Raw genomic sequence first — 14011 nt, forward strand, 5'->3', positions numbered from 1 at the left:
ACTACTACATATTTCCCTACTAGAAAGCAATAACAGAACGTTCGAGGGAAGCGTCGTATTATAGTAGTGTAGCTATGAATGGCGTTCTCGCGCTAGCAATCAAACTTCAGAGACCAATCGGCGCACAGACCATTGACAGCGGAAACAATTCACGCCGAGCATTCCATCACCGAAGGTTCAGAACTATGTCCCTGAGCCTGCGATAACACTTGATTCCGTGCTGGGTGGGTAGAAGAACGCGGATAGGCTGATGGAATGTTTAGCACATTGAAGTAACACAGAGGAAAGGGATAAACTCACGCAATGATGATATAAGCTGCAATTAAGAGAACACCCTCTAAGTAGTTGCTTCGGCCGTCCAAGACGAGGAAGTTGACAACAAAAGTGGTCACAAAGAGACAAATAGTCTCGAAAAGCGTAAAGTACAGAGACATGTCCTTGTCCATGCACCATCCCAGGATGACAACCAGTGGCGTGACGAAAATAGCTGTTGGAATGGTCAGAATGTGCACGTGTAGACATGTCATCAGGAGTAGATGGAGTCTTACCAATTTGAATACTACTACCAACAGAAACACCAATCGACAGGTCCATCTTGTTCTTAGTTGCGACACTGACGGCAGTGACGTGCTCAGCTGCATTTCCGACAATAGGCAGGATAATGAGACCAATGAACGCTTCACTGACGCTTGAGCTTGCGATCATCTCGGGAATAGCGTCAACCAAGAATTCAGCGCAAACCGCTACCAAAGCAGTGGACAGCAGGAGCATGACAACAGCAGCGGTACGTGACATTTCGGGTTCCGGGGCTTGAGAAGCTGTCTCCGGACCTACAACATCATTTTGATTGGTTAGACGAGAAGCACCGCGGGCGAACTGCACTGCGTTTCCGGCCAGCGGAGGACGGCTAATATGTGCGGGGAGCGAGTTGCTTCGAGAGATTCCTGGGCGCGAGGCAGTGGCTCCAATACTGGGTGAACCCGCTGGTGACTGGGAGCTGAAAACAGTGTTGGAAAGCAAAGACGGGATAGGTCCGAAAGGAGAACGGCGTCTCCGGGGATCATCCGCTGCACCTTCACAGCCAGCGATGTTAGGGGTGGATTGTAATCCCTTGAGGGCCGGACGTTGATCGGACGAAGGACCGCTGTCCTCGGGTGCCTCGATCTGGGCTTTCTTCTCTTCTTTCTGGGCCTTGCGCCTCTTATGATCCCGTTTCTTCGACTTCTTACTAGCTTGGCTGTCCATACGGCTCAGAGCCAAACCAAAGTCGCGAGAACGGACTTCGGAAGAGGGCTGAACGTCGTCGTCGGCATCGTAACGAATTTCGTCGCTAAGCTCAATCGAGTGTTCATTGCTGCCAATGGAGTTGGAGATGGAGCCCTGATTTTCATTGGAAGTCGATGCCATAGGCTTTTTCTGGAAGGAGTTACGAGAGGTTGTCCCTCTTGAGCTTGTACTTAACTTTCGGTGTCTGCGATACTTCATTGCTCTTTTGATCCGTTTCGCGGTAGTCCAGGAAGTCGTAGTGTCATCCGACTCATCACTGGAGCTAGATGAAGAGTCCGAAGAGCTGTTCATGAATTCTGCCAAAACACCAGGTTTCGATTCTTCATCAATGATGGCCTGTGGGATACTCGCGTAGAGATACGAGTGTGTCCTCAGCTGGAAGATGATGTAGAGAATATACACCAACAGAAGAACGACACTGGTACCACGACTAACTTTGAGTGTCTCGTGATCGGCGTCTGTGCTATCCGACCACGAGGCGTGGAAAGCAGTTGGCAAAAGGAGACTGACCACGCTCAAACTGAGCAGACAAGCACTCATCTGAGTGACCGTACTGTTGTAGATCTGTTCTCGGAAGCGAAGGCCACCAGCGAGGAACGCCATACCCATTATCAACAACAGATTGGCGAGAATGGAGCCGAGGAGAGAAGCTTGAACGATGCGAATCTCATTCTTGACTAGGGCGATGATGAAGATGATCAATTCGACTGCGTTTCCGAAAGTTACATTGATCAGGGCTCCGATGGTGTCACCTAGACGACTAGCGACACTCTCCGTGGCATGACTGAGCAGTCCAGCCAAGGGAATAATGGCCACTGCATTCATCGCGAAGATGATGGCTGGGTTGAGACCCGCAGCCTCACAGGCAATACCCACCGGTACGAAGATCAGCAGGACATTAATCCAGCTGTGGCAGATAGCGTCTGCGGTATGGTGGTAGAAACGGCCGGAGCCATTTCGCATACGGATCAGAAGACCCGGCTTTGAGTTGTTTTCCGTCTCGGACCCCGGAGTAGGGTCCTCCACTGGCACATTCACTTGTCCATGTTGAGGAGGTTTTTCGGTATTAACAGGGTCGGCGGCCTGTTGAGAAGGAGTCTGATCTGGCAGGCCGCTAGAAGACGCGTGAGCTCTCGCCCACGAGTGAATCCGGTCTGCAGAAAAGAAAATTGTTAGCCATACGAAAGAGTGGAGATAAGATCTCGGGATAGCTATAGCTATAGCTATAGCTTTGAGCCCTCCCTGGATGATACTTACGCATGTATTTCAGAGAGAAAAGACGAATGAAAGAAGGCAACAAGCCTTTGATGATAAGACAGTAGATGAAGACAGAAAAAGTGAAGTCGACAGTTGACACGCGAGTTTTGCAGTCACTTAAGGGGGAATCTTGGAATCTTGGAACGGACCAGGCTTATTTAGGTAAAGGCTTGGCAACTTGGCATGATGATTTTCGAACGCCACTTTTCTTGTGTCTTTTTTAGTCTCAGCCCTGGAGATCACCATTACCCTTCCAAGGAATGCTTGAGATAATCTTGGACATACGAATACATTCTCAACCTCGCGTCGCCTTTCGTCACCATACACTATATCCCTAGCATGATTTTAATCCTCACATCCTCCAGGGGCTACTCTGTATATTGGGCCTTAATATGTGACGCGTTCTACGAATCTCCCTATAAGGATGCCAAGGCTGAGAGACGGGAAAACCGGGTCCATTACCTAGCAGGTCAACATTATTGGTGAATCATTGTTTGGATCGACCGTCAGACTGCCATATTTGGGTGTTATTATAATTGGCACTGAGGGCTTGTTTTCGCTTATTCTCGTGGGTGAATGTCACACCTCTGGACAGGCACTTTCAAGACACGACATCGATGTACGATGAGTGTTGTATGTGTGTGCTGTTATACTCCACCGGTGACTGGGAATGAGGTCATGTGTATGTATTTTCGGAACGGCTTCACGCAATACAACACATGCATTTTGATACAGTGGATGTTAGGTCTGCTTCGCCTCTCCGTGTTTTAGTCGTGGAGTTTCAGCCCCACAACTCCATATCTGCACTTGTGGCTGTGTCACTAGCTATTGCCACAATATGCATCATTGGATGTCACAGGTGTTTCCTCGAACTAACTCACTGATTGATACTGATAGCCTGCATGTACCGAAACGAGGTAACTTGGTATCCTAAACGCGACACCTTGAGAACACAATGTATACAATGTAGTCTTGGGGGCGCGTCCATCTACATCGATCTACATATCAAGAAGATGAACGTGACTGGCTCATTTCTTTTGGAGGTCTTCGGCAGCTGAGGGTCAAGTAGCAGTGCCTAATCCTGGGAAAAAAAAGATTCCTTCATCACAAATCAATCTTGGATCTGTGGGAAATATCTGCTCCGCCGTCTGACAGCATGCATTTTCATAATGTCCACAGTGTGCCAAAATCACTCCCAAGCCCCAGCAAGGCCATCCCAAATCGCCCATCCCCTAAATAAGCCCCAATATCATGCATCAAACAAGCAAATTTGAGATTGACGGATGTCAAAAAAGGAATGGTTACATCACATGTTCATACATGTATGAACCTTGGAATGTATATAAATGCGATGGGGCATGCAAGATGTCGATGAGCCCAATCCGCAAACCAATCAGAAGCACCCGCAGGGGGTAACGAGGAAGCTTGATTGTCTGCATAACAAACTTCACGCTGATCATTTCTATTCAAAGAACGAGCTTGCATGGGGTAAACTGTTAGACGAGGACTTGATCGGGATAGCACATCTTTTTCGACCACTACTGTGCCATTTCTCTGTGGCTATAGCGAAGGGCCAGCTGCCTACTATCCCTCATATGGAGGATTCGGTATTCTCCGTATTTGTGTCGTTAGATATGCTTAGGGCTGTTGTGAGCTTTAGTCTGCGGATTTGATTATGTGTCTGCCATTTAAGCCTCCCTTCTTGCCGTTGTGTTTCATGTACAGACTGAGGATCTGTCGGAAAGCGTCAAGCTGATGCTACACATACATTCTGTATTTTCCAGCAGACTTCTCTATCTCGATTGTGGACATTGGTGACATTAATACATTCTCAACTAAATACATCCATCAGCCTCGGCGTCTACAAGAGTTTGTACTTCGTAGCCGCGGCGATGCAAATGACCATGAATGCCGCAAAAGAACCAAGGATACCAAAAAACCACGCCAGCCCATCAGTATCCTGGCCCGGAACAGGAATATTCATTCCCCACAAGCCCGTAACCAGGTGACACGGCACGAAGATCGTAGCCAGGAGAGTAACCTTACTCAAGCCAGAGTTGATGGTTAAACTCAACCGGAGATTGGTAGCGCTCACCTGGGCTAGATAATTAGCCTGGGACCGACCAATAATCTCATCGATGTGCCCAAGTGTCGACAACGTCGTGACTAAATGGTCCTGGACATCGCCGAGATATAGAAGCAAGTCACCGTCAGGGAAAACGGGGTGCTTATCGGGAGATTGGCAACGCTTCACGAATCCGTTTAACACATCGACCTTGCCGTTGAGGCAGCGGATTATGTGGGTGATCTTCTTGCGGAGGGCGTCGACCTGCGGAATAAGAGCTTGAGCGTCATCGATACGACTGATGAACACTTGATCCTCGATTGCTTCAGACTCGCACTCCGCATCCCGAACAAATGGCTCGAAGCTGTCGATGATGTCGTCTCTGGAGATGAATTAGCCGTAAATCCATAAAAGGGAGGGGTTGGTGAGTAGGAATTTGATTAAACACACATCATTGCATAGCAGACCCAGTCACTAGTCAATATAGTGGGATCATGCATTTTGCGAATTCGCTCTCGCGCCCGAGTCACATGTCCACAACCACTAGGCGAGAAGGTGACCACGCCATATTGGAAGACAAGAATGTATAATGCAGCCGAGATAGGAATCCCCTGTCGCTCGGTTTTGACCGTGTTGGCCACGAGGGTTTGGAACGAGATCAGGTAGTAATTCTTGTAGACGTCGACTTTCTCTCGAGGCTCACGAATAGCAATATCCTCTGCCGTCAGGGGATGGATAGACAAGGCTTGGGAAACGGCGTCGACATCTTGTTCAGTGGCATCGCAGATGTCGATCCACCAGATTGGTTGGTTTGGATCTGGGCGACTTTTATGCTTCTCCTGGAAGATATGATCGATGTTTCCGCTAGGGAAAAGACCATCCCAGGTAGACGAGGCGGTCGCTTGTCGCGTTTTCGATGAAAAGAAGCTGAACCGATCAGGCAGCGGCTGGTCGATTTCCAGCTTCTCTTCTTGTTTGGTCTGCATCTTACTGGTTGTGTACCAGAACAGAGGCGGGTGAAATGGTTGGTACCCTGAACAGTTGATCTGAGGCCATCAGATATTGATCGGGGTGTTCTTTGGGGAGTGCTGCTCCGTATTCTAGAAATATCGAACTTCCATGAATAAAGACAACGAATCTGTTCAGCCCATTATATTTCCTCGAATTGGACTCTCGAGGATATGGGATTTGATAGGGGGATTTCTATTGAGAAATTTTTCTCGAGGGTGTTCATAGGTGGAGGAAAAAACCCGGGGAAAGAGAAAGGACCCCTTTGACCACGTGAAACGCATGCCAGCCCTACCCGAAGCCGCATGCACACCAGGGAAAGACCTCGGGATGAGTCAAACAGGTGCCAAGTTAGTATAATTTACACATCCAATCATTTTGGGATAATGGAGGACCTTGGGGTTTTCGATACCGGAACAGTTCCGAAATTGCTAGGCATCTACGTTATACATAGGCCCATTTTTAATAATGTCGCCGAAAAATAAAATGTTTCTAGAATGGTATGATCATGATCTTCATACATATAGTTCTCGAGAACCCGGATAGCTGTAAATCAAAAACATGAAAAGTCCAAACTCCTTTTTTACTGTAACCAATATATAAGCCAGAACGCCTTCGAAATACTATGCTCTCTGCACAGCGCCATCAATCCGAGACAAAGAGAAGCGTCAATACATTTTCGTGGACTTGGTAGTCGGGGTTGATATTACACGCAGATAACGCCTTAAGACACGTTAGTCATTGAACGTAACCGAGCACATTGAATATGGTCATACCATGCTGCGATCATCATTCAATCTTTGATCTCCGACTGCTGAGACTCCTCCTTTTCACAGTCAAGGCTGTACGACTTTCGCAACCGTGGATACACCAGCCCAAAGAATACGACGACCGCTAGCAGAATAACAAATGTAGGTAGAAACATGAAAATAAAGAGGAAGATGCTCAATCCGAAGGTGAAATTCTGCCCACGAGCAAACCGACGGGCCATGATCTCCAGGATCGAGTACATACGGGAGCCAAACCGCTAGAGACGCGAATAATTGGTTCAGTCAATTCAGGAAAGAAGAAAGATTGGAGAAGTGATCTCATTGCGATCGGCCCCGGTCGCGCATGTTACCCCATATATATACCTATAGTTACAGCGATGGAAGCGCCGGTACCATATCCCCAACATTGTGGCTTATGGCACCGTTTTTTTTTTTTTAGCAAAAGCTGTGTATTCCGTATTCCGTAATCCGTAATCCGTCATCCGTCATCCGTAATCCATGCTTGTGAATGTGGATGCCTGTATGGATTCAAGTTTTTCTAACCTCCACTCTTGGCACCAATATTATTCTCAGATACGTTGAAAACTTTCACCGCAAATGGTAGATCTCCAATAAAATGTGGATTTCCCATTAAAATCATCGAAAATCACGGATTTGGGCCGGGGCTTGGCGTCAAGTTGTAGGCAACAGCATTTTGCTCAACATTTTCTCCCCTGCCAAGGAGATTGCGTACAATCCTTTATACGGAGTACTCTGCCCTACGAAAGTCTGATGAAATAGTAAACATCCCGGCAATTTGTATTGGAAGGGGAACATGGCGCTTTCACCGATTCACGAAGCCTTCGCATTGTTCAGCCCTAGCCAATTTCCACCAATCAGACAACTACACGCGCCCATAGTGGATCCATGTGCAATCATCCCTAGGAACACTCCGTTGGGTCAGCTGGCACTGTGCATGTGCAGGTGTTTAATCCGCTCATTCGAGTATTTCCCAAACTTTGCCCATTGAAATTCGACAAAGTAAGGGGGACACGGGAGAGAAATGGCGGAACCTGCGTGTCATTGGATGGAACACCGGATCCTAGAATAAAATCTCCCTCATAGGGCTGAAGCTTGACTTGCGGGGCTGATTCGCGTTCCCGGAAGCGTGTAACTGTAGGACTCGGATGGGAATTAAGGAATACAATCGTGTAATTCACGTAATTTTGACTATACAACGTAATCGTATTGGAGAGGTTTTAGGTTGCAGTTGAAAGGGTAGAGCTGTATGATCAGCAGTTCTCCAAGGGTAAAGATGATGCATACCGTATATCCGTACCCCCCTCCCCCTGTGGAGTGGAACTAGAATAGAATGAAATCGAACACTTAATATAGTACCTAGGTAATAGTGTAATAATCCTGACCTTGGAAGGCAATCTTCCCCCACATCTTTCCCTTTCGACTTTTACAGATGTAACGTGTTTAACCACTTTAACCACTTTAACCACACCCATTCGACTGCGCACTCTTCTCAGGCCACACCTAGCTTCCCAACATGTCTTGGCTTGCGGGGTATGGCACTAGTGATGAAGATGATAACGACAACCTGGGCGTGGATTGGGTACTACAATATGAGTTTGGAGATATTGGTAAGTGACGTGCCTGCATGGTTTATCCTTGGCCTTCTGCATATACTGACGATCACCAGATCAAGCACAAGCTATTACAGAGTTTCGAACGCTTATCCACGACCTGGGCGAGGCTGGTCTTCGGGTTCAGGTTCGTCACGGCCACGGTGAAGCGCTATTAGTTTGCATTCGGGTTCCGCGGGATCATCTCGGGAATTTAGTACACCAGTCAAGGTAAGTGGGAAGGGATCTTGAATATTAGAGAATTTTATCTTTCGATGGTCAATTAACAATCCGCAGAATTAAAGATTGGCTGTTCGGGATTACCCATACCTTACCGGATGGCGACGAAACTGCTATCGCCGACGCCGAAACACCATCCGAAGAGATCCGGTCGGTATACCACGCCGTCACCTGGCAAAAGAAAATAGGAGGCGCAGGCATCACGCCAGGTTTTGGAAAATGGAAGAACATCACTGCCTCTTTTCCGTTGCACGATCAGGAGGCCAGTGCGCAAATGCTGCGCCAATGGAATCGAAAAACTGTATTGACGACTAGCGATCTGGATGCAATTCGAGCCTTATTCGGCGAAAAGGTATTGTTTCAGCTCGGTATGCTACGTTGGGATATTGTGAGCTAACCTTGTGTAGGTCGCTTTCTACTACGCTTTTATTCATTGCTATTCGTTATTCCTCGTGGTGCCCGCAGGATTGGGCATTCTTGGATGGCTATATCTAGGTCCATATTCTATTGTATATGGAACTGTACTTTGCGTCTGGTGCATTGTGTTCGTCGAGTACTGGAAGATTCGAGAGGCTGATTTAAGTCAGAGATGGGGTGTCAAAGGCGTTGGACGACTTAAGGTGAATCGCAAGCAGTATATGTGGGAGAAAGAGGTCACGGATCCAATCAGTGGTCAAGTGAAACATGTCTTCCCCGGTTGGAAGCAGTTCTCACGCCAACTGCTTTTGGTTCCTTTCGCTTCTGTCGCAAGCGTCGCCCTCGGAGCGTTGATTGTCGCATCCTTCGCATCGGAGGTGTTCATATCTGAGGTATACGATGGTCCATTCAAAGAGTATCTGGAGTTCGTACCGACTGTCCTATTTTCGCTATCCTTGCCCGCCATAACCTCGTTTCTCACAAGCATCGCAACCCGCTTGACCGACTATGAGAACTACCGAACGCAGGATCAATACGATCTTGCCCAGACACAAAAGGAATTCGTCATGAATTTTATTACCTCTTTCCTCCCCACGATATTGACCGCCTATGTCTATGTTCCCTTCGGCAAACAAATCGTCCCACATCTTGACATCCTCCGAAGAACGGGGCTCAGGGCCGACTTGGTCACCGGGCAGAAGGAATTCGAGGTTGATACAAGCCGATTCCAACAAGAGGTGATATATCTATCCATGACGGCTCAGGTAATTAGCTTCGGCGAGGAGGTCATCCTACCATATGTGAAGCATGTCTTGAGGCAAAAATGGCAAAACTATCGGGATAGCAAGGCAGTATACACCCGCACGCGGAAGCATTCCACAGTGACAGGCCTATACTTGATTGACTCGCCAGAGGAAGTGTCATTTATGACAAGACTGCGTAGCGAGGCCGGCGCAGAGGAATACCATGTGGAGGAGGACATCATGGAGATGTGTGTACAGTTTGGCTATCTCGCATTATTTGGAGTTGCTTGGCCACTGGTGCCTCTCGGCTTCCTGCTGAACAACTGGCTGGAGCTGCGAGGTGATTTCTTCAAGCTCACGCTGGAGTGCCAACGACCACCACCAATCCGGTCGGACTCGATCGGCCCATGCTTACTGGGGCTGGATTTCTTAGCCTGGCTGGGAACTCTATCTACAGCAGCCATTGTGCATATCTACCGAGGTCCTATTTCCGAGGTACGGCTCTCCTCTCTTCTGTTGACGTTGTTCATTGCCGAGCAGGTCTACCTGGGAATGCGATTCACTGCCTCTACAGCCCTTGAGAAAATATTTTCGGACACGATCCGCAGAGAAGAGGCTGGTCGGTATGCAGTGCGCAAGAATTATCTTGCTGCTAGTCTGGCGAGAAACTCTTCCCCCAGTTCTGGCTCCCAGGGCTCGCCAAACGGTCGGCCCCGTCACCGGGTGCGTTTCAACGAACGAGTCAATGTATACAGCTCGAGCGAGAAAGACCCATCCACTGACGGTACTCCCTCCCCGACCAAAGAGGAACCGGGGAATGATGTGCTTCGGGGATCCGACCGTGAGGCCCAGTTCTGGAGCACGCATTCAGCGGACATGGCAGACGCAGGCGTCAAGCTAATTCGCGCATTAAGCACACCCAAAGCAGGGGATGAAGGTAAATCTTCTAAAGAGGCATAGATATTCTCAGCTGCATGTATTTTTAGACCGTATTTTCAGTTTCTATTACATTGCTGCCTGGGGTTTTTCTGTATTGATCGTCCACTAGATTGGCCGTATCATCTAAACGCAAGTATTGAGAGTTGAAGGATCATACCTGTGGGGACTCATTTCCACTAGTCAATTTATTTCACTAGTATGGAGTACGTAGTAGAAAATTGAATATTACACCCCAGATGTACACAATGGTCTGCAAAAGTATACTCTCAGCCCTATAGGGCTACGCCAAGGCCGGCCAATCCACCCAGCTTTGAAGGCCCGGGGGTGATTCCCTGGTTTTACCCGCTTGCGTGTCTTTTCCTCTTTTCTTTTTTATCTCTTTGTGCCTTTGTCCCTTTCGCTCTTTAGCTCTTACCCTGTGCTACTCTTACTCCTTGTTTTTAGTTTAATTTCCATACAACCCTCTGAACCTGGTTGTAAAGGGCATCGGCATGGATAGCCCCGTGTGAGCTTCTCCTTCCTCTGGTCCCCCGTCTACGACTTTTACAATGGTGACCCCTACCAATTCCTCTGACACTCTAATTACTCCTCCATCTCCCGTCCACGTCTCACAATTGACCCCCAAGCCCACAACGATCGCCATGGAGATGGACTCCCTATCACCGGCAAAGTCCCCACCACCCGTGGTCCCGAAACTCCTCCGTGAAGCCAGTGACATCACGTGGCAGGAATCCCTAGAATCAAAAAAAGGCGAGGTTGTGCTAGTCCGGCGAGGTGGACGATTCTGCCTATTACACCAGCAGCAATTCAAAAACAGCTTGCTCGCCAGTGTCGGATACCTCGAGCTAGCTAACGCCGCTGACTTCGCTGCCAACGTCTGGAACCAGATCCCCGTTCCGAAGTTTGCCGCTGTGCTTATGGGAATTGGTGGAACACTGGCCTTGGGAATGGTGTTGGTTGCTATTTATGATTTTCGACTGAGCTGGACAAACGTCAAGCTACTACGAGCGGAGCGGGATCACCTGCAGCGTCTGCGGCAAGACCACAGCAGAAATACAGAGCTCGGCCCACTCATTGACAGCCGGCTGGGGGTTGGACTGCGTGAAATTGGCACCGAAGTGATCGACCGGATCGTCATGGATGTGTTGATGGGATTCGGCTCGTTGTTGGTCGGTGTTGGCACTTTGATGGCCATTGGCGGCGCCAACCCTCACGTCTTCAAAGCCAGTAATCTACTTTCTGGCTATATTGGGAATGGTCTCGCTGCAGTGTTTGGTCTTGTAAATGCCATCTGGTCTGGCTATCTCCTTCATCGATTCCATGTGCACGACGGCGCTACCTTTGCCCGCGAGCCCAGCGATGATATCCGTCGCCGTCTACATACTCGGTTCCGTCGCTTCCAATGGCATGCTGGTATCAATGGGCTGAATGGTCTTGTTGCTGGTGCTGCTTCGATGGTTACTGCGGAGCGTTGGTGGGGATACATTGTCCTAATTCCATGCATTATCTCTTTAATACTATGCAACTATTTCTGGCGGAAAAAGCTGGGTTATGATCGTCCACTACTTGAGCATACATCACCAGCGGAAATACAGGTGACATCACCGATCGAAGACCTGCAATACGTGATTGTAATGCAGCGCGCTCTCGCCGATCTTGAACATTCCTTACCTCATGCCATTGTCCAACCCAAGTCCTTGGACTCAATCCTTCGCTTCATTATCCGTGAAAACATGTTCGAAACATACTGCGAGTCCCTCGCCCGTGATAAAACCACCCGGGATCTTCTTGTCGCGTTTCCAACTCTAAACACTTCTTCTGACCAAATCACGGTCTCCTTCGACGCCCTCCTTCGCCTTCCTGCGGGACACCTAGGTCTCATCCTAGAGCACGCGAAGCGATTCCTTCAAACAACCGGTGTCCTCATCTTCACATATCGAGAACGCCACCTGCTCGAACTCGTTGGTCACGCCATCTATCAGGATCACAAAAAAGCAAAAGAATCTACACAAGATGACATGGTAGAGCACGTTTAATATCTTTGATATCCGATTCTATCCCCGTCTCATAATTTCCCCGGGTGCTCGTGAGGTCGAATCAATGGCCGGTGGCTGGCCGCCGGTTGGTCTTCAAATTCTTGCATATTTGCATTGCATTGCAGGATTTCTTTTCATTATTACCCTAGAAATGCTAGACTGGAACATTTAGCATACAGTAGGTATTTTTGTTTCTAATATATTGGGGATTGACTGTGATAACCTTCATATTTGTATCGTGATTGCCTCGATGATCTTCCACTGCGTACAATGCTCCCAGGTGCCAGATCCCGAGGGTTGGCAAAGACAACGGGAACGGTGCCTTGTTGCGTTGAGATTATTCCTACAATAGCTACCTACCTGAGAAGCAACCCCTAGAGCCATAAGCCTTCTTGTAGGTATAAACTCTCTTGTCCTTTGTCTGGACTTCTCTCTTTCGTTCCTCATCACATCTGGGCAACCGGCCCACATAGCCCCTTTCGTCTTTCTACCAGCCTTCTCCGCCTCATTCTCGCAGCTTGAACTTCTCTTCTCTTCATAGATAACAAGCAAACGCGACTGTCTAAATTTTACAACGTGTACCGGTTTGTTTACATATCTCTCCTACCACTCTTGGGTATCAACCCCCGACGACGACAAGTTCCCACATTGTCTCAAATGTGCGGTTGTCGATTTTTGTTTTGCCTCTAGATACCAGAGCCAACGGAGAACGTTACGGCATGTTGACAGTTCGAGTCCTCTGTCTCCGTGATAAGGCGATCTCCTACATTCAAATTATACATATGCGTATTTTGATCACACGAAGCAGTATATGTTCTCAAATATATATATCATAACCAATTCAATTCATCCTCTAGGTACATCCCACAAAGTTGTTGCCACTGGCACCAGTGTGAGTAATAACGCCAGCGAGTTCGTCGTCGTCGTTGAAAATAACACGGTCCGCACCAGGGGAGCTACCAGTATAGACCTTGCCACTCCTAAGAATGGGGAATTCGTAGTAGGTTCCTGAAACGGGGAAGTCGAACCCTTCATAGTTGTGGTACTCGTGAGGGTAGTTGGAGACATCGTCATTCGTGCTGTAGAGATTGTATCCCGCTTTCTGAGCGGCGCTGATGGCACTGCTGGTGTAGCAGACTGTACCGCAAGTCGCGGCACATGCGCGAGCTTCGACGTCTAGCGGGGCAGCGAAGGCACTGGAGATGAAGAGGGTGGCCACAGCCAGGATCTGAGGTTTGTGTTAATGGCTGATGGTTGATGCTGTTTGATCTGGAAGAATATATTACCTTGGTGTACTGCATTTTGGCGAGATAGTTGACCAGGAAATTTGAGTACTGGGCTGACTATGGATATTTCTTGACTTGTAGACCTCCATGTTTCTGGGAAAGGTGATTGTTTAAATATACCTTGCCGGAAGTATTTCCGGACTGTGAAGAGAATCTACTCGCTATCAATTGCGATGTTACATCCTGCATCCAGCCGCCTTGGTACTTAATTGGCAATGGTATGCTGCAAGCCCAAATGATCAATTAACAACATACCGAATGAGGAACATTCACCGACCGGCAACTTCAAAGTATAGAAGTCAAAGCGAGGTACAGGATAGTCCTGATTGGTTAATTAAAGACAGCGTGAAGAA

General features: G+C 48.2%; 6 protein-coding genes across 6 annotated transcripts; 2 read left to right on the forward strand and 4 right to left on the reverse strand.

Moving 5' to 3' along the window:
- Positions 1–183: 183 nt before the first annotated feature.
- Positions 184–2548, reverse strand: N7537_001570 (uncharacterized protein; the record flags this gene model as incomplete). Its single annotated transcript, XM_056892628.1, has 4 exons — positions 184–247; positions 301–487; positions 549–2441; positions 2545–2548. The coding sequence occupies 4 exons, from the start codon at positions 2546–2548 to the stop codon at positions 184–186; spliced, it is 2148 nt and encodes a 715-aa protein (XP_056757623.1).
- Positions 2549–4405: 1857 nt separating this feature from the next.
- On the reverse strand, positions 4406–5595 carry N7537_001571 (magnesium transporter CorA family protein; the record flags this gene model as incomplete). The annotated part of the gene is made up of 2 exons (XM_056892629.1): positions 4406–4991; positions 5060–5595. 2 exons carry the CDS (start codon positions 5593–5595, stop codon positions 4406–4408), a joined length of 1122 nt encoding a protein of 373 aa, XP_056757624.1.
- An 815-nt stretch (positions 5596–6410) lies between these two features.
- On the reverse strand, positions 6411–6608 carry N7537_001572 (uncharacterized protein; the record flags this gene model as incomplete). The annotated part of the gene is made up of 1 exon (XM_056892630.1): positions 6411–6608. The coding sequence occupies one exon, from the start codon at positions 6606–6608 to the stop codon at positions 6411–6413; it is 198 nt and encodes a 65-aa protein (XP_056757625.1).
- Positions 6609–7921: 1313 nt separating this feature from the next.
- N7537_001573 (anoctamin family protein) lies at positions 7922–10357 on the forward strand (the record flags this gene model as incomplete). The annotated part of the gene is made up of 4 exons (XM_056892631.1): positions 7922–8015; positions 8075–8228; positions 8295–8589; positions 8645–10357. 4 exons carry the CDS (start codon positions 7922–7924, stop codon positions 10355–10357), a joined length of 2256 nt encoding a protein of 751 aa, XP_056757626.1.
- Positions 10358–10884: 527 nt separating this feature from the next.
- Positions 10885–12372, forward strand: N7537_001574 (uncharacterized protein; the record flags this gene model as incomplete). The annotated part of the gene is made up of 1 exon (XM_056892632.1): positions 10885–12372. One exon carries the CDS (start codon positions 10885–10887, stop codon positions 12370–12372), a length of 1488 nt encoding a protein of 495 aa, XP_056757627.1.
- An 853-nt stretch (positions 12373–13225) lies between these two features.
- On the reverse strand, positions 13226–13708 carry N7537_001575 (extracellular guanyl-specific ribonuclease RntA; the record flags this gene model as incomplete). Its single annotated transcript, XM_056892633.1, has 2 exons — positions 13659–13708; positions 13226–13600 (listed from the first exon to the last, which is right to left on the reverse strand). The coding sequence occupies exons 1-2, from the start codon at positions 13671–13673 to the stop codon at positions 13226–13228; spliced, it is 390 nt and encodes a 129-aa protein (XP_056757628.1). The 5' UTR covers positions 13674–13708.
- Between the last annotated feature and the right edge of the window lie 303 nt (positions 13709–14011).

This window comes from Penicillium hordei (assembly GCF_028827395.1).
Source record: "Penicillium hordei strain IBT 12815 chromosome Unknown utg000001l_segment0_segment0, whole genome shotgun sequence".
Lineage (NCBI taxonomy): Eukaryota > Fungi > Ascomycota > Eurotiomycetes > Eurotiales > Aspergillaceae > Penicillium > Penicillium hordei.